The following is a 20,858-nucleotide window of genomic DNA, read 5'->3' on the forward strand; positions in this document are numbered from 1 at the left end:
ACAGCATAAGGTACATATAATGCATTTAAGATAGCAAACACTTATAAGGTATCAGAAAAGAACAGCCACACAAAATATAGTCTATAATCTGCTTATCTTCTGCTGAGTGAACATTAAAGGACGGCACCAACTCCAGCTTGGTCGTTGCACCTCACTGACTGGTGGAGTGCACCGACTCTGATGCCTCTCTCCTGGGTGGCTGTAAACAGGCAACACTGCGGCTTGAGGCCTAGTGCTAGTAATGACTGAGGCCACACAACTCCTCTGCCGTCTGCCAATAAATCAGTGAATCAGACTTGTGGCAGTCCACGTTAACAATATCCAACAGGGTTTTGCGATCACAATAACAGTGACTAAGCCAATCACTTACTGTTAGACTGCACAACTGCCTTTTTGCACCAACTCCTCTGATGGCTCTCTGACATGGCAGTAACACTATCCGTACTAAGGCCAATCCCATCAATTTCTTTGCTAACGAGCAACTCGCTAATGTGGTAGACATGTGGTACTTTAAGTTCTTACTGGCCAGCAGTGTCTTGCGATTGTTTAAAAAAAAGTTTAAAAGGGACAATAACACCTTTGACCTTGTAGAAACCACTCTGATTGAAGGTGCTTCCATCTTATTGACTGTCCATTTCCCTCTCTAGATGCTGCCCGACCTGCTGTGTTCCTGTAGTGCTGTGTGATGAAACTTTGTGTAACATTGCTGCTGTTGTGACCACTAATTTAATTTGTTCGTGTTCACGAGACTTGATAAATTCTGTTTTTGTACAAATATAGAAAGTAGGAGTAGGCCATTTGCCCCTAGAAGCCTGCTCTGCCATTCCATACAATTATGGCTGACCATTCAAAATGAATGGAAGGCCTTGGCGAGCAGGATTAAGGAGAATGTACAAGTATTCTACAAGTATTTGAAGGGCAAGAGGATAAGATGTAAGAGAATAGGACTAATCAAGTGTGACAGTGGAAAAGTGTATATGGAACTGGAGGATTTAGCAGGGATACTTAACGAATACTTTTGCTTTGGTATTCACTACAGAAAAAGATCTTGGTGATTGCAGGGATGACTTACAGCGGATTGAAAAGCTTGAGCATGCAGACATTAAGAAAGAGGATGTGCTGGAGCTTTTGGAAAGCATCAAGTTGGATAAGTCTCTGGGACTGGAAGAGATGTACCCTAGGCTACTGTGGGAGGCAAGGGAGGAGATTGCTGAGCCTCTGGCGATGACCTTTGCATCGTCAATGGGGATGTGAGAGGTTCCCAGGGCTGAGATGGCTAACACAAAATGGCACAGTTTCTCCCACGAGGCAAGTGTCTAGTCCAATTTTGCTACGTCATCTTGAATGTCAAAAGACAGAACCTTCTTGACCTCCCATGCGGGACCTTGTGAAAGGCCTTGCTGAAGCCCATGTAAAACACATACACTGCCTTGCCTTTATCAACTTTTCTGATAAACCTCCTCGAAAAATTGTGTAAGATTAGTTAGATGCGATGCCATGCTGACTATCCATAATTAGTCCTTGTCGATTGAAGTACTTATACAGTGTATTCTGGTTAATTGAGACACATCAGGATCAGTATATTTTGGCCCAATTAAGGGGCTGCCCCAGTTATCCAAAGTTTCTTGAAAATAGTTAAAAACGTATAAAAAGACAAACTTCCATTTATTCAACTGACCAACAAATTATGTATTTAAATGAAATGCAAGAACCTATTGGAACAGTAACAATACTGCTACAGTACTGTAGTTCCTGGTAGTTATCAACAGAGCAATTAACCCAGTACGTATGCTGCTATATGCTTCTGTTTGACTAAATGAACAACATCAGTGCAGACACCTAGTGCAGATAATGCACGACGTTTATACAATGCTTTAGATGATTGCATTCTCCAAATCATCATTTTCATTGTGGCATTCAAGATGATTGTGGATACCTTCAAATTCTTCATAGCCCCTAACTTGTTGAAGTAGTGAAATGTTTCATTTTCACTCCTGGATGTTTCTGGCATTTCCATGCCCAAATGCTTGAAACTGCCTTCAGTTCCGAAATGTTTTGCTTCTCACCAGTCATCAGTGATAAATATTACTGCTTTTTGAACACAACCACACACATCTGATGATACTTAAAAACTGTTCACTCAAAGCACTATATATTGTTTAACAACTACACAAGTGCACGCGACTAATGCTAGTTGGAAACTTTGGAAATGATCCTTGCCCCAATTAAGTGGCATAGTGTCCCAAATAAATGAAGGGAATCCCAGCTATTTTCTTGATTAGTTTTTGTTCTAATCAAAATCGTTTTGAATGTACAGCCCCCAGCCCTTTGCTTATATAAATGAGTATTACAAACAGGGATTTTGAATAAATTTATCTGAGAGTTTTTATTTGTGAATCACATGTACTTTTTTTGCACAGTAGTGCCCAAAAAACAGGAATATTATAAAGTGTGAAAAACTGAAAATTCAAAATTTGGATGTTGGCAGTTCAAAAGTATTCCATCCTCCTTTGCTCAGTACTTAGTTGAACCAACTCTTGCAGCTATTACAACCAGTAGTCTTTTTGGCTAAGTGCCTTTGCTTTGTACAATATGATGGACCAAGATTTCCCCATTCTTCTTGTAAATTTGCTCGTGCTGTGCCAGGTTAGTTGGGAGGTGGTAGTGAACAGGATTCTTGAGGTCTCGCCAGAGGTGTTCGATCGGGCTAAGGTCAGTGCTTTGACTAGGCCACTCAAGGACATTAATTTTCTTCATTCAAGGCCACCTCCATGGCTGCTCTGGCAGTGCGCTTTGGGACATTGTCCTACTGAAAGACAAACTTCCTCCGCAGTTTAAGCTTTCTGACAGAGGCTAGCAGGATTTTATCCAGGATCTCTCTGTATTTAGCAGCTTTCATTTTTCCATCAATTCTGACCAGATTTCCAGTCCATTCTGTTGAAAAGCATCCCCATGGCATGATGCTACTCCACCTTACTTTACAGTTGGGATGGTGTTACCTGGCTGATGTACAGAATGAGATTTACACCAGAAGTAACTTTTTAAAAAAAAAACATATCCTTGCCCATAAAGACTTTGCAAAGTGGCATTTGTTAGACACTGTTAAGAGATGGAAGAAGATCTTGAGGTCAGATGAGACTGAAATAGAATTTTTGGCCTCAACACTAAGCTGTACATGTAACATAAATCTAATACTGTGCATCAGCCGGGTGACACCATCCCTACTGTAAAGTAAGGTGGAGGTAGCATCATGCTATGGAGAAGTTTTTCAGCATGAAGGACTGGAAATCTGGTCAGGATTGATGGAAGATGAAAGCTGCTAAATGCAGAGAGATCCTGGATATAAATCTGCTAGCCTCTGCCAGGAAGCTTAAACTGGGGAGGAATTTTATCTTCCAGCAGGATACTGACCCAATGCACACTGCCAGAGCAACCACGAATGGCTTCAAGTGAAGAAAATTGACGTCCGTGAGTGGACAATCCAATTGAACATCTCTAGCAAGACCTCTGGATTGCTGTCCACACTGCTCCCCAACTAATCTGGCACAACTTGAGCAGGAAGAACTGGTAAATCTTGCTGCATCATGTTGTGCAAAGCTAATAGATAAGAGAGTTATCCAAAAAGACTACCGGCTGTAATAGCTATGAGAGATGCTTTAACTAAGTACTGAGCAAAGGGAAATGAATACTTTTGAATTGCTGACATTGCAGATTTTGAATTTTCAGTTTTTCATGCTTTACAATTTTCTCCGTGTTTTGTATTTTTACTGTTGGGGGGGGGGAGGAGAAAATAAGCATGTGATGCACAAATAAAAATTTGGAGTTAAATTGTTCAAAATCCCTGGTTGTAATTTTCATTTATGTAAGCAAAGGATTGGAGGCTGAATACTTTTTCAAAGCACTGTAATTTCCAGGCTTATTCTTAGAGCTTTTCTTAAAGAACGGAACAACTTCAGCTGCTCTCCAGTTCTCCGATACCTCACCCGTGACTAAGGAGGTCCTTTGATATTTCTCAAGTGGTTGAAATGTTTAGCAGACGTTGTGATCAGGTTCTTGAGCCATCAATTCTTAGAATCTGTGTGTCCGTTTCTTCCTTCATTAACATGACGCTTGAGCTCATAAAATTGAGCAATTGTTTCCTTTCAAAGCTATTTCCACTTCAAAACAACTTGAAGCTTCCCCATAGGCTACCAGCACTGACAGCTTAATGGACAGGTTAATCACCCTAAAGCTGACAACATATATAATTTGACTACTTAATTTTTCCTGTCATCTTGAATCGGTCCTCACTGCTCCTCCAGTTCTGTACACAGTTGAAGAGCTTGCTCGCTATTCATTGAGCCCCTAAGAAGACCTTCAATTATCCTCCACTCTCCCTTTCCCTTTTAGGAGTGGGACAGAAAAAAAAAGCACGAAGTGCTTAATTGCTCCTCATGCATGAGTGGTGGTGTTAATTTAGTCACCCGCCCCTGCACCCTCACCCCCCACACCCTTTGTGTATCTGCTATGGGATGACGAAGTCAGCGCGATTGTTTTTCACAAAGAAGTTGCACCCTTTCCCTATTGCAGGCTGTTCGCTTTCTCTAACACTGGTTGTCCGTGGGCCTTCCTACAACCTGGGCACTGCGTGCATTGCGCCTACTTGCTATTTGTGTCTGTGAAGCCTTTTCTTTGCATTTGTTTAGATACAAAATATTTTGTCTGAGCTCCAGTGATTCCAGAAAGGACTGGAAGATCAGGTTCAGACTATCAGTGGGTCAGAGGCAGCTATCCAGACTGGCTGGAGTGACACCGTTGTGTGGGAAGGATGAATAGGAGTAAAAGGAAGTATCAGAGACAGAGTAAGGCCAGACTTTCTGTCACCCTGTTAACTGGATGGCTGGAATACATAGGAGCAGAATCAGGCCATTTGGCCCATCAAATCTGCTCAGCCATTCAATCCTGGCTGATTTATTGTTCCTCTCAATCCCATCCTCTTGCCTTCACCCTGTAATGTTTGACACTTGACCAAACAAGACCCAGTCAATCTCCGTTTTAAATGTACTCCACAGCTGCCTGTGGCAGTGAATTCCACAGTTTCACTCTGAAGAAATTCCTACTAATCTCTGTTCTAAGTCTATTCTGAGGCAGCACTCTCTGGTCCTAGACTCTTACACTATATGAAAAATCCTCTCCACTTCCACTCTAACTAGGCCTTTTAATCTTTGATAAATTTCAGTAGGATCTCTTTCCCCCACCACCCCCATTCTTCTAAGCTCCAGTAGGTACAGACCCAGAGTTATCAAACATTCTTTATATGTTAACCCTTTTATTCTTGTGATCATTCTCATGAACCTCCTCCAGACCCTCTCCAATAGCAGCTCACCCTTTTTAGATAAGGGCCTAAAACTGCTTACAACGCTCCAAGTGCAATCTGACCAAAGCTTTAAAAGGACTCAGCATTACACCCATTGTTCTAGTCCTCTTAAAATGAACGCTAACATTGCATTTCTCATCCTTACCACCAAGTCAGCCTGCAAGCTAACCCTTAAGGAATCTTGTACGGCGACTCTCAAACTGTTCGCACCTCTGACTTTTGAAGTTTCTCCCTTAGAAAATAGTCTATCGCATTTTACCTTCTGCCAAAGTGCATGACCGTACACTTCCCTACACTATATTCCACCTACCAGTTCTTTGCCCATTTTCCCAGTTTTTCTTAAGTCCTTCTGCAGACTCCCTGCTTCCTCAACGCTGCCTGTTGCACCACCTGCCTTCGTATTATCCACAAACTTGGTCACAAAGCCATTATTTCCATCACACAAATCATTGACGTATAACGCAAAAAGAAGCGGTCCCAACACCAACCCCTGTGGAACCCTGCTAGGTACCAGCAGCCGACCAGAAAATGCCCCCTTATTCCCACTTTTTGCCTCATGCTAGTCAGCCAATCTTCTATCTATGCTAGTATCTTTCTTGTAATACTATGGGCTCTTATCTTGTAAAGCAGCCTCATGTATGGCACGTTGTCAAAGGCCTTCTGAAAATCCAAGTAAACAGCATCTACTGACTCTCCTTTGTCTATCCTGCCTGTTATTTTATCAAAGATTTCCAACAGATCTTTCAGGCAAGATTTCTCCTTAAGGAAACCATGCTAACTTGGGCCTATTTTATCATGTGCCTCCAAGGACCCTGATCCTCATCTTAATAACAGGCTCCAGCGGATTCCAACAACTGAGGTTAGGCTAACTAGCCTATCATTTTCTTTCTTCAGCCTTCCTCCCTTCTGAAAGCGACGTTTGCAATTTTCCAATCCTCTGGAACTAGTCCAGAATTTAGGTGGTCTTGAAAGATCATTATTAATTTGTCCACAGTCTCTTCAGCTGCCTCTTTCAGAACCCTGGGATGTAGTCCATCTGGTCCAGGTGACTTGCCTACCTTTAGACCCTTCATCTTTGCAGTAGCAACTCATTCACTTCTGCCCCTGGCACTCGCAAACTTCTGGCATACTGATATTGTCTTCCATGGTGAAGACTGATGTGAAATACTTCGGTTCATCCGCCATTTCTTTGTCCCCCAATTGCTACCTCTCAGCGGTCTGATATATACTCTTGCTTCTCTTTTACTTTTCAGATATCTTAAAAAAAAACTTTTTAAAAATCATCTTTTATATTATTGTCTAGCTTACCTTCATATTTCATAGAACCATAGAATGTTACAGCACAGAAACAGGCCTTTTGGCCCTTCTTGGCTGTGCCGATCCATTTTTCTGCCTAGTCCCACTGACCTGCACCTGGACCATATCCCTCCATACACCTCTCATCCATGTACCTGTCCAAGGTTTTCTTAAATGTTGGAAGTGAGCCCGCATTTACCACTTCATCTGGCAGCTCATTCCACACTCCCACCAATCTCTGTGTGAAGCCCCCTTAATGTTCCCTTTAAACTTTTCCTCTTTTACCCTTAACCCATGACTGCTGTTTTTTTTTTCTTCCCTAGCCTCAGTGGAAAAAACCTGCTTGAATTTACTCTATCTATACCCATCATAATCTTATATACTTATATCAAGTCTCCCCTCATTCTTCTACACTCCAGGGAATAAAGTCCTAACCTATTCAACCTTTCTCTGTAACTCAGTTTCTCAAGTCCCAGCAACATCCTTGTAAACCTTCTCTGCACTCTTTCAACCTTATTAACATCCTTCCTGTAATCCAGTGACCAGAACTGTACACAATACTCCAAATTCGGTCTCACCAATGCCTTATACAACCTCACCATAACACTCCAACTCTTATACTCAATACTTTGATTTATAAAGGCCAATGTACCAAAAGCTCTCTTTACCTGTGACTCCAGCAGTTTTTTGTATGATAACTGCTCTGCCCATAACTGCAAGTAATTGCAGAGACCTTTGGAGATAGAACTTGTCTTGCCATACTGCACCAGCTGCTGGGCTATTAACATGCAGGAGCAATGTGTGGTTAAGTGCCTTGCTCAAGGACACAACACGCTGCCTGGACTCGAACTCACGACCTTCAGATTGCTAGTTCAACACCTTAATCACTTGGCCACATGCACATTCACCTTTTTTCTCCTTTTGACTTGCCCGCTCGGCGTCTGTTTGGGTTCTGTCATCCTATTCTTGCCCTGACTAGCACTTGGAATAATCCGTAGATTACTACTTTGGTGATCCTGCTCTTCATCCTCTGCCCTAACTTTGGTTACATATTGCACAGGACCTGTTGCCCTTTCTACCTAGGTCATTGGTGCCAATGTGCACTACGATTTCTGGCTGCTCACCCTCCCTCTTGAGAATAATCTACAGCTTCTATGAGACGCCCTTAACTCGAGCACCTAGAAGGCAGCACCCCAACCTGGTGTCTCTTCTGAAGCCACAGAAACTCCTGTCTGTCTCCTAACTATTGAGTCTCCCATCACTTTCACTCTACCTGACTTTACCCTTCCCTGCTGAGCCTCAGAACTGGCCACAGTGCCACTAGCCTGGCTGTTGCTGCCGTGCTCTGATAGGTCATTTCCACACCTTCCCCACCTCAAAGGTGTACACTTGTTGATGAGGGGGCCATGTATGGACTGCTTACTCTGTAGGGCAACGTAATTGGGAGAGATGCATGTAATTCACAACCACCGGCATTGAGTTGGGTTTACTTTAAGAAGCTGGTCTGACATGATGACATTGTTGCATAAGGAATTGTAGTGTGCTTTTGACTTTAGGTTTTGGAGCTCAATAAAATGTGTCATAGGTTTCATTAAACATAAGACTCCTCACTTTGTTTTATTTGCAAAAGCCTACAACTCTCCTTACTTCTCCTGCTGGTCACCCATCAACTATCTGCAGCTTGCACTCTGGGTGTGACCACCTCAGTAAAATGTTTTATCTAGGAGACAGACCTGAGTACATCCAGCTCCAGCTCCAGTTCTTTGACCTTGTCAGTCAGGAGCTGAAATTGGATGCACTTCCTGTGGATGAGGCTGTTGGGTACAATGCAATGCTGCATCTTGCAGGAGGAGTATTCCATAACCTTAAGTAAACTTGTACCTTTGGCTCTAACTTCTTAAGCTTAAGGTGTACAAGTGATCCCAAGTGACTTAGCACCCTTTCCCTCTGCCTGTTCTTGCCGAAGCTTGTTGAGTCAAGGCCTGACCACTCTTAACACTGGCCCACTCCAGCAGCGGCCTCTCTGCTTATGGCTTCATTCTTTTTATTGGCCTTTGCAAAGTTACTAATAACCCAAGCAATCTTCAGCAGGTGAGTTCCACCAGGCTCTGGCTGCTTTTTAAACCTGGCGAGTAAAGTCTACAGGAAACTCTCTCCAACTCACTCCATGATCTCCCACTCTGCAGATGAGCTTTATGGGGAGGGGTAAAGTCAAACAGCATTGGACCAGGTTGTACTCTGCTGCTCATCAAACATCCATTTGCACCAATTCGGCACTCATCACGTTTTTCAAAAAAACATTTCCACCCATTCCAGTTGAGAATGTGAAGAGGGTAAGGGGTACATGTAGAAGGGGTGGGCGAGGGGCAAGTGTAGCAAAATAGGTAGACAGGATCAGGGAAAGGATACGTCATTGGGGAAGTGTAGGAGAACAGGGAAGAGGTAGATAAATTAAAATTCCAGACAGCATGTGGCAACCACAAAGAAGAGGAACCTTGCGGCCAAAAGACAACGTGTTCGGCAAAGTATTTTGAGCTATATACCTATCTTGAGTGTTTTGCTTGCGTCCATACCCATTCTGAGTATTACACTTGCGTCTATGCTTATTCCGAGTATTTCGCATGCTTAGCTATGCAATAGCCAATCAGTTGCTGAATTTGGATCTGTAACCATATTTGTGGATGTAGTACACTGCTTTTGGGTATAAGTATGACCTTTGTAAACTGACAAATTGGGAGTTGGCTACCTTACGCCCGAAGTGTGTGGGGCTGCGAACTCCTGTCTGAGAAAAAACCGTTACAGAGGTAATTTTGTGTCTCTAGTGTTTTTCCTCAACTGAGCAGGTTAATAATTTCAGGTTGACAATTTGTGATCATGAAATGATCACTCAGTCACCTCCCACTGGATTCCACTACTCACCTACATACTGAGAGCAATTTTCAGAGGAGAATTAACCTACCAACTTGCACATTCTTTGGGATATGGGAGGAAGCTAATTTGAATCAGGTCCTTTATCACTGACGTATGTTGTGAAATTAGTTTGTCAAAGCAGTATAGTGCAAAACATAAAAAAAAATTACTAGAAGTTGTTTTGGTTTAAGATGGTGAAGCCAAATGACTACCCATTGGCAGCAAACAAAATAAAATATAACTCAATACTTCATTAATAACTTTTTATGGACTCTTTATGGGTTCTTTGGGGTTCTTTGTTTTGTGGCTGCCGGTAAGAGATGAATCTCAAGGTTGTATAATGTATCCATACTTTGATAATAAATGTACTTTGAACTTTGTAAATAGTGGAATAGAGAGGTGGTGTTCATGGACTGTTCAGAAATCTGATGATGGAGGGGAAGGAGTTGTACCTAAAAGATGCTTAAATGTGCATCTTCAGGTTCCTGTACCTCTTTTCAGAGTGCAGGAATGAAAAGGGGGCGTGTCTTGGATGGTGAGGGTCCCTAATGATGGATACTGCCTTGAGGTACCTCCTTTTGAAAACGTCTTCGGTGGTGGGGAGGAAAACAAGCAAACTGCACGTACAGGAGGTTAGGATCAACTCTGAGTCTCTAGAATTGAATCATTGTGCCATGCATGTGTTTGAAGAAAGTAACTATCCACACTGTTGGTAGAGGCAGTGTTGTTGAGTAACTTTGAGTTGTGGAAACACGGAAGGTTCCTGGTTTAGTTGTTGGTTATTAGATGTAGCTGATCTCAGCCTGTGCATACTGCAGGCTCTCTGTCTAGCACTGTCTTTGGGGGGAGGGGGGGGGGTGGGGGAGTAAATCAGTTGAAAGTTCAGATTGCAACTAAAAATAACTAGGTGGTTTTATATGGATGCCTGCATTTTTACATTTGCTTATACTTTACCAAAGTTTGCTGGAGGCAGTGAGATTGTAATACTTAATGTAGCAACACAGTATTTTGTTAATGGAATAAGTATGATTTCAGAATGAAGGAGCAGATAAATCTGCTGTAGCTGGCTTCAATAAACTTTTTATTTTGCATGCTAGGGATCTGCGCTGAGTAGTGGTTACTTGTCTTTGACCTAAAAGGCTGGCTTACTTTCCTTCCAATTTTCCACATTAAAATTAGCCCGGCATAATTTGTGCAATTACAGGACTGCTGTTGCTTTGAGGGTTTCCATTAAAAACAAGCCACAACGGTTTTCTTTTTGGATAGCTGTTCCTTAAATTACTGTAAATTTTGAGTTAGCGTAATATCTGAGTATTTTAAGAAAGCTTTTTTTATGTTGGTGATGCTGTGGCATGTAATCTGCTGTAGCTTTTATACCACCAAGTCATAAAATTGGACAAAGGAAAATTGACTGTTTATTGTTCAAAAATAAAAGTATACAGTGTGCGGATGTACTGTTTTCATGCAGAACATACAAAATGCTGGAGGAACTCAGCAGGTCAGGCAATATCTAATGAGATGAATAAACAGAAGGCCGAGCCCCTTCATCAGGATTTTAGCACATGTACATGTGGTTATACATTACCAAACTTTATTGGAGGCAATTAAATTGTTAATACATAACACGGCCACACAGTGCCTCATTAGTGGAATAAGTAGGATTTCAAATCTGGTTTTGATTTTTTTGTTTTCAGAATTGAAATTTACTGAAATGAAGGATGCGTTATAGGCCCGTGGGTTTGTATGCAGCTTTTTCACGGAAGCTTTGAGTTGGTGAAGGCAGTAGGGTTTGAATTGGTGTAGTTTGGGCAGTTTTGGACATCCTACTCAATGTAGTTGATGGAATGAAGTACATGGAACTATGAACGAGGCATTTGATGCAACTGTTCAGTGCAGGTCTTTGTATGAATTGTTCCTTCTCATTGTGCATATTGTTGCTGTCATTCACATCACTATCCAAAAATATGAGAAATGGAATAAAATTCTCCCAGAATTTACATGAACAAAAACTAAATAAATAATTACAGAATTTGTTTTTGTCAACTCAAGCTTCTTAAGCATGCGCAGATGACACAGTTTCATGTTATAAAATTGTGATATAGTCTATTTTCTAGGAATGCAACCTCCTGTAAAGTGAAGGTCAAATGTAGTTTTGTTTAGCTGTGACTTTTGTCAATATAGAACTTTAGAAATCTACAGCATGTTACAGGTCCTTCGGCCCACAACCTTGTGCTGACCATGTAATGTACTGAAGAAACTGTGTAGGATATATTCCAATGCTTGCACATATTCAATTAAATTTATGTCTGCCAAAAGTTCAGGATTATTATAGTCCTGATGAAGGGTCTCAACCCGAAACATTGACTCTTTATTCCTTTCCGTAAATGCTGCCTGACCCGCTGAGTTCCTCCAGCATTTTGTGTGTGTTATTCTGGATTCCCAACATCTGTAGAATCTTGTGTTTAGGCTTATTATACCTACATTTTTGCATAATTCCATGAGAAATGGGCAATGACTTGCCAATTCTTTGTTGGAAGTCTGGCACAGTTGTTGTATTCTTGATTATTGAACCAGTTCAGAGTCCATTTCCCTCAATGTGGCTGTAACTGCTGTGAAAAACTGTTCCTTGACTATGGTGTCTGACTCTATAATGTTGCTCTTAATGACTCAGACTTCCATGGAAGAGTAGTTTGTTGCGTGAAGCATGACTGTGTTTCACCATTACAAAAATGTAACTTCTGAAGTAGGGGTGGCTTTATTTCAGGATATTATTCCAGCAAAATTATACTTTTTAACATAATATCACTACTTTTATGGGCAATTATTCCGTGCCCATAAATTACCAGGCATAACAGGCTTTAAATAATGGTGCCTTTCAGAAATTCATTGAAGTGAATAATCCAATAGTTGCAGTTATTTGTCTGTTCATAACTATATTCACTTAAAATTGGTGCTTGACAACACAGAAACTGTAAATCTATTCCAATTTAACCTTTTAAAACTTATTTATGCAATTTTTATATGTTACTCATTAAAATTTCTATGTGAAACTGTGTAGAAAAATGAACTTGCGTTTTTAAGCAGAGGTCATTTTCTCTTGTATAATCTCCAGAACCTTGAGTATGAGCATAAATATGAGTATAAATAGGTGTATATTTTCAAACTTTGTCCAATTTAAATGCACTCCTCAGCTTTGGCTGACAATGAATTTTAAGCATGCCCACGATATATTGAGATAGCTTCATGCATATGGCTTAAAGTAATATTAAGTATAATTGTGAGAAATTGCTTCGGGTACTGTTCTGAATGAATGATCGTGATTTCACTTGACTGATGCGCTGTTGTCCAACAGCGGTTACTTAGATTTGTTGTGAAAGCCTCTGTCGCAATTGCTGGAAGTGATAAATAGCTGTTTGTGTTTTTATAGGGCCTTTAATTTAGCAAAATGTCCCACAACGATTAGCGCGCCGCATCCAAAATCCTGTACCAGGATACCAGGACATGGTGACCAGAGCCTAACCAGGATTAAACATTTTAAGGAATGTATTAAAGAATGGAAAAGAAGTAGAGGGATTCCGGAATAGAATTCTAGAGTTTGGTCAATGGTTTTTGGAGAATTGTCAGCATATCTTTTGTTCTGAAATCTATCTTCTGCTTTGTCTGTTGTCAGGTTTCAGATCAGAGTGTTGGAGAGACGCATTCTTATGGACTGCACAGTTGTGCCACCTTACTATGGGTTAACTACTCTATATATAAATATATTCAGTGTATTAATTCTTGCACGCAATCCATTAATGTTATCTGTCAGTAATTCAGGTTTGCTAAATAAATAATTTAAACTTAATATTTCCATCAGATGCTGGTGCTGATGGAAGATTTATTTCTGTTTTTCTGTTATTGAAAGTCATGAGGAATGGTCATTGTCCTGATTTGGGAATCCAGAGTGCTTGGTGTGGGTGTAACTTCTAGCATTTGAAGCACAAGAGGTGATTCCTCTTGTTGAATGTAGTTGAAGGTCATCTACCTCCTGTAGCCAAGGTGCAATTCGGTGCTTCGAGGAATTCCTCAGTAATGCATCGTTCTTTGGTCATAGGCTAGTTTCTCTTGTAAGGTTACCAGTCTTCTGCAGTCTTCGTGTGTTGTCAGCTTGAACAAGATGGTTGGTGGAGCTTGTACACGTGCTACATCGTCAGGATTTTCCAACGTGTACCTCCCTCCTCATATGCTGCACATACTTTGGTCATGAGCAGCAGTAAAGCTTTGTCTCGGATGTACCCCAGTCAGAAAGCATGGAAATTATTTCCAGTTGCGTCCCCTGTTGAAGAAGGTAGATGACTGTCACATCAAGTATCAGCCAAGAGGAGTAGCGGGTGAATCATCAGAGAGGAGAGGAAATTGAAAGGTACAGAATAGACTGGAACATTAATCAAAAGCACAGTTGGGGGTTTAAGTATTAACCTTGTGGTGAGCAGCTTTTTAAAAAGGAAATGTTCTAATCATTTTTTCTTTATCCTACTTGGGGTTTGGTCAGGTTTGGGCTTACTAAGTATCTTGGCAATGATTTACTTTTAGACATTTCTACTGGTGCAGATCTTATCTTCTCTCTACAGAAGCACCAAAAGGCACATGGTTATCAAATAATCGACGAAGTAAGTTACATACTAATTCTCCGATCTGGGTTTCAGATAAGGAGCTAATGTGATTGCAAAGCATATTAAATTTATTCTCAGCAATTTTTTATTGCTTTAATTCCTCTTTGAAGCATGTCGCCTTCTAACTGTGGGTCTTGAATTGTGGACAGTGTGTCCTGAATACTTGCAGCTCCTTCCTGTTCGTTCACCTTTGACACATATTTTTTAAGGATTTTGCTTTTCTCTTTAATCCTGCCGAGGAGGCTGAGTTATAAAGTTATATAGTTATAAATAACTAGGGCTTCATCATTCTCCTGTGTTCCAAGGAACACAGACAGACAGGGTGGAAGCGCTTTTTCTCAGGAAGGAGATGCTAAAAACAAGAGGGAAGGGGTTTAAGATCAGAGGTGAGAGATTTAAAAATGACATGGTGGGGCGGGGGGAGGAGAAGCAGCTTCCTTACACAAAGGATTGAAGTGTCTTTGAAATGAGCTGCCAGAAATAGTGGTTGAGGTGGGCACATTAGCAGCATTCAACCAGCATGTAGGTAAGTACATGGTCAGGAAGTGCTCAAAGGGCTGTGGGGCCAAATACAGGCAGGTTAGATTAGCTTGTCGAGCAATACAGTGGGTCTGGACCAGATGAGCGGAAGAACCCCACCCTGTATGACTTGACATTGGATTTTTGTTCTTAAAAGAATTCCACTTGTGAACTGTTTTGCTTTCCTTTCACTCTGCAGCCATGCTCCATGGTGTCCAGCCTGCAAGCAAATCCAGGCTGATTGGGAAGACCTTGGAAAATCCTGTGAGGAACTTGGCATCCATGTGGGAAAGATAGATGTCACTCGGGAGCCAGGTACGCTGATAGAAGCCCTTCATATCTCCATAATTTTTTAATGCATTCTTGAACCTATAATATGCATCATATTTAATTTCTTACCATATCTTCCTAACATTGTCAAATATTTAGTGCAAGGTAAACAGAATGTTAAACCACAACATTATGTAATAGTGCAGCCTCAGCATTCTCTGTATATAATATTTAATTCAGGTATTGTCTCTGATTTTAAGACTATAAGACATAGGAACAGAATTAGGCCATTCAGCCCATTGAGTCTGCTCCACCATTCCATCATGGTTGATCCCAGATTCCACTCAACTCCACACACTTTCCTTTTGACTATTCAGAAAACTATCAACTTCCGCCTTGAATATACCCACAGCCTTGGCCTCCACCGCAGAGCATTCCACAGACTTGCTACTCTATGGCTAAAAAAAATAATCCTCCTTACCTCTGTTCTAAAGGGTTGTCCCTCAATTTTGAGGCTGTGCCCTCTAGTTCTGGACACACCCACCATAGAAACATCCTATCTCGTCCTTTCAGCATTTAGTGGGTTTCAATGAGATTACCCCACATTCTTCTAAATTCCAGTGAGTACAGGCCTAAAGCCTCCAAATGCTCCTCATATGTTAACCCCTTCATTCCTGGAATCATCCTTGTGAACCTCCTCTGGACTCTCTCCAATGACAGCACATCCTTTCTGAGATATGGGGCCCAAAACTTGACAATACTCCCAAGTGCGGCTTGACTAGTGTCTTATAAAGACTCAGCATTATCTCCTTGCTTTTATATTCTATTCCCTTTAAAATAAATGCCAACATTGCATTTACCAAAGACTCAACCTATAAATTAACATTCTAGGAGTCTTGCATAAGGACTTTCAAGCCCCTCTGCACCTCTGATATTTGAACCTTCTCCCCTTTATGTAATAGTCCGCACTATTGTTCATTTTACCGAACTCCATTATCCTACATTTCCCAACACTGTATTTCATCTGCCCATTCTTCCAATTTGTCTAAGTCCTGCTGCAATCATATTGTTTCCTCAGCAATCCCTACGCCTCCACCTGTCTTCATATCATCCGCAAACTTTGCCGCAAAGCCATCAATTCCATTATCAAAATCAGTGACAAACAATGTAAAAGCAGCAGTCCCAAAACTGCCCCCTGAGGAACACCAGTAGTCACCGGCAGCCAACCAAAAAAGGCCCCTTTTATCCCCTCGTTGCCACTTGTCTGTCGGCCATTCCTCTATCCATGCCAGTATCTTTCCTGTAACGTCATAGGATTTTTATCCTGTTAGGTAGCCTCATATGTGGCACCTTATCAACCACCTTCTGAAAATTCAAGTAAATGACATCTACTACCTCTCCTTTGTTCACTCTATTTGTTACTTCCTCAAAGAATTCTAATGTATTTGTCAGGCAAGGTTTCCCTTTACAGAAACTATGCTGACTTTGACTTATTTTATCATTAATCTCCAAGTAACTCAATACCTCTTTCTTAATGGACTCCATAACGTTTTCCCAACCACTGAGGTGAGGCAAACTGCCCTATAATTTCCTTTCTTTTGGCTTGTCTCCTTCTTGAAAGAGTAGAGCGACATTTGCAACTTTTTAGTCCTCTGGGACCATGCCAGAATCAAGTGATTCTTGAAAGGTCGTGACCAAAGCATCCATATCTCTTCCAGAACTCTGGGATGTAGTCTGCCTGGCCCAGGTGACTCATCCACCTTAAGACCTTTGAACTTTTTCCTTTGTAATAGCATAAGCATTCACTCCTGCTCCTTGACACTCACAGACCTCTGGCACACTGGTGTGTTTTCCACAGTGAAGGCAGGTGCAGTTCATCTGCCATTTCTTTGTCCCCCATTGCTACCTCACCAGCATCATTTTCCAGTGGTCCAATATCAACTCTCATCTCCCTTTTACTCTATATAACTGAAAAATTTTTGATGTCCTGCTTTATATTACGGGCTAGTCTGTCCTCATATTCCATCTTTTTCCTTCTTGTAGCTTTTTTAGTTGCCTTTTGCTGGATTTTAAAAGTTTCCTAATCATCCAACTTTCCACTCACTTTTGCTACCTTAAATGCCCTTTCCTTGGCTTTTATGCAGTCCTTAACTTCCTTTCTCAGCCACGGTTGCCAACCTCTCCCATTTGAAAACTTCTTCCTCTGTGGGACATATCTCTTTTGTGCCTTATGAACTATTCCCAGAAACTTCAGCCATCACTGCTCTGCTGCTGGGCAAGCTCCTCTCTCTTGCCTCTGTATTCCATTGTGATACTGATATATGTGAGTTATGCTTCTCCATCTCAGACTGCAGTATGAATTCAATCATATTATGAACGTTGCCTACTAAGGGTTCCTTTACGTTAAGCTCCCGAATAAGGTCTGGGTTATTATGTAATACCCAATCTTAGATGACCTTTCCCCGAGCAAGCTCAATCACAAGCTGCTCTAAAGAGCCGTTTTGTAGTTATTCAAGAAATTCCCTCTCTTGCAATCCAACACCTACGTGATTTTTCCAATTCCCCTTGCGTATTGTTCCCCCATTACAATCGTGTCATTACATGCCTTTTCCAGCTCCCTTTTCAATCTCAACCCCACATCTTGGCTACTATTTGGAGGCCTAAATATGATCGCATTAAGGTTTTTTTTTTAACCCTTGCAATTTTTTAACCTTACCCACAACGATTCAACAATTTCTGACCCTATGTCCCCTCTTTCTAAAGATGTAATTCCATCTCTTACCAACAGAGATATACCAGTGCTTATGTCTTTATACCTGTCCTTTCGATACAAAGTATATCCTTTGATGTTAAGCTCCCAACTATGGCCTTCTATGAATTTTGCCTCTGTGGTACAATCGAAATCTTTGCTCTGTCAGCATTTGTACCCAATCATTGGCTTGTCCTTCTTTACGTTCACGTTACATCCATCATCTGCTTGTAAACCTGCTGGCTCATCCTCTGCTCTATCATACTGGTTCCAATCCCCCTGCCATATTAGTTCAAAGCGCTAGTAAATCTGCCTGGAAGAATTTTGGTCCCCCTCGGATTCTCACCTGCCCCAATTATCCAGAAATCTGAATCCTTGACCCATGCATTTATCTGCCATCTCATTCTATTTCTATGCTCACTGCTTCATGGCTCAGGCAGCAATCCCGAGATTACTACCTTTGAGGTTTTGCTTCTCGGCTTCCTTCCTAACTCCCTATATTCTTTTTTTTCCAAGGCCACCTCCATTTTTCTTCCAACATCATTGGTACCAATTCGTACCGTGACTTCTGGCTGCTCACACATCCAGAAACTTCTCAGACCCTGGACCCTGGGAGGCAAATTACCATTCGTGTTTCCTTTTCGCGTTCACAGAATTGCATATCTGTCCCCCTGACTATAGAGTTCCCTGTTACTGCTGACATCCAATTCAGTTCCCCAATCTTATGAGCCACAGGGCCAGACTCTGTGCTAGAGGCACGGCTGTTGTTGCTTCCCCCAGGTAGTTCCCCCCCCCCCCCACCCCAAACAGTACTCAGAATAGAGTACTTATTGTCGAGAGGGACGGCCTCAGAGGTGCCCTCCACTCTCTGATGTTCCCCTTTCCCTCTCCAGACAGTCACCCATTTATCTGTCTGCTGCAGCCTTGGGGTGACTGTCTCCCTTTAGCTCCTGTCTCTCAGTACTTCACTTTCCCTAACAAGCTGAAGGTCATCGAGCTGCAGCTCCAGTTCCCTAACAGTCTCTGAGGGGCTGCGTTTTGATACGCCTGGTGCAGACGTGGCCATCGGGGAGACTGGGAGTCTCCTGGAAATCCCACATCTGGCACCCAGCTCTGTGGGCATACCTGCTATTCTCTCAAGATTTAAGTAAGGAATGATCTTGCACACTCACCGTGCCTTTGCCTGTTCACGCTGAAACCCTGTTTGAGCCAAAGCCTTACTACTCTGCCTCCGCTGATGACCACTCCGCTTGGCGGTACCTCTCTTTTGTGGCGCAGTGGCATCAGCACCAGACTACAGAGCGAAGGCTCCCGAGTTTGAGTCCAAGTCGGGCCACCCACGGGCATGCTTTCCATCTGTGCCGGGTTGAGCGTCGAGCTAGCCACTCGGCCTCGTAAAAAATACAAGGGTCAAGCCAGGAACGTTCATATCGTGACCCGGTTAATCCAAAAGGAGACCAGTCCTGACACCACACGCCAGACAAGAATGGCTGACTGTCTAATGTGACACGCTAAAAAAGCCTCTCTTTTATAGAGACTGGGTGCTTCATTGAAAATCTTTGTTGAACATGTGCGGGAGCGCTCCTGTTGCGTCTGCACAGTACTCCGATTTTGAAACTATTATTCAGATAATATGGGTGTATTTTACATTTATTTCTATTCGTTTCTACCTGGTAGGAATGACGCCTGTGTATAATTAATAGGGGAGGAGGTGAGAGGGGTCTTTCAAAGCTGCTGTTTCTTTATGAGGGAGGTTTGCATTGCTGGTCAATAGATTATTGTAATCGCAGCTTGACTCAAGTCATTAATAGCAAGGAGGAAAAGTGCAGGAAGGGAAGACTGAGATCATTCCGGCGATTGAGAGCTCCAAAGTGACACTAATGATTAACAATGTACATTAATTAGACTTAATTTCAGATGTCTGTGAAAGAGCCGGTGTTATAAATATAGAAGATGTGTCCTTCATGGCATCGGGTTGTTTCATAATATTCTGCAGCCCAAGGAGTTGTTTTGTGATAAAGTCATTGCAACAAAAAAAAACAGCCTTTTAGTCCACCTCATCGGTGCCAATTATTGGGTATCCCTCACACAGCTACACCAGCGTCACTTCTTTTCTCACAATCCTGTCAGCTCCACTCCCAATTCTCCCACTGCCAAGCAACACTTGGGGCACATAGCCTACAATCTGTGTTGTCTTTGGCACATAGGAGGAAGGAAACCTGTGGTATGTGCAAACTCCACCCAGGGAGCATCGGAGATTTGAAGCCAGGTCTTTGCAGCTGCAGGAAACATGACTGCCAGTTTGCACATGGCATGCCCCAGTGACCAAATCAATGTGCTAATGACCAGAAAATATAGTTTGGTGTTTAATAATTGAGGGATAAATATTTGCCAGGCTCCAGGGAAAATTCTGATGCTTTCTGTGATACAGAGCCTTGCAGAGAGGTGCTAAGCTGAAATTCCTAATTTAAATTAGTTGGTTAATTAGAAAATGAGTTTTCCCAGTGCTGTCCTTTGTAAATTGTTTGTATCAAGAATAACATCCTTGGTAGATAGTGTCATTTAAATATGTTAATTGGATCCTATTTTCACTTTCTCATTAAAATAGTCATTGACTTGAAAACTGAGACAGATGTACAGTATCACCATATTGCTGTGTTTGTGAGAACTGTACGTCCATTAACTTCATTAAGTTTATTACTAGCCAGAGAGATTGTCTGGAAATTTATTGTGGTTAGTTGCTATATCTCAAACTAAACTCCATGTTTTATCTACCTTAAATCTGTACGAACTGTGGTTTAGGAACAAATTGTTCCTTTTGTTTATTAGCTGAAATGAAAATTAAATCCTGATGTCCCATATATGTCTGTTTTGATGTTAAAAAGTTTGAAGAATACAGCTGTTGTGAGGAGCTGGTTTTGTCAAGCCCTTGCAGTATTTTTATTCTTTGTTGACAAGTGACTGGAGCGAATCAGCCAATAGGATGAGCTCAGAATGAGCACATGACTGGTGTGGCTCATTGATACATGGATAAATAGATACTTTATTGATCCCAAAGGAAGTTACAGTGTCAAAGTAGCATTACAAGTTCACAGATGTACAATGT

General features: G+C 41.7%; 1 protein-coding gene across 1 annotated transcript in view; it reads left to right on the forward strand.

Moving 5' to 3' along the window:
• The window catches only part of tmx4 (thioredoxin-related transmembrane protein 4), a 72,027-nt gene that overhangs the window by 23,548 nt on the left and 27,621 nt on the right, over positions 1–20,858 (forward strand). Inside the window, exon 2 of the mRNA XM_059986246.1 lies at positions 14,933–15,048. Within this exon, the coding sequence (XP_059842229.1) occupies positions 14,933–15,048 (116 nt within the window). The remainder of the gene's footprint in view (positions 1–14,932; positions 15,049–20,858) is intronic.

This window comes from Hypanus sabinus, chromosome 12 (genome assembly GCF_030144855.1).
Source record: "Hypanus sabinus isolate sHypSab1 chromosome 12, sHypSab1.hap1, whole genome shotgun sequence".
Classification (NCBI taxonomy): Eukaryota; Metazoa; Chordata; class Chondrichthyes; order Myliobatiformes; family Dasyatidae; genus Hypanus; species Hypanus sabinus.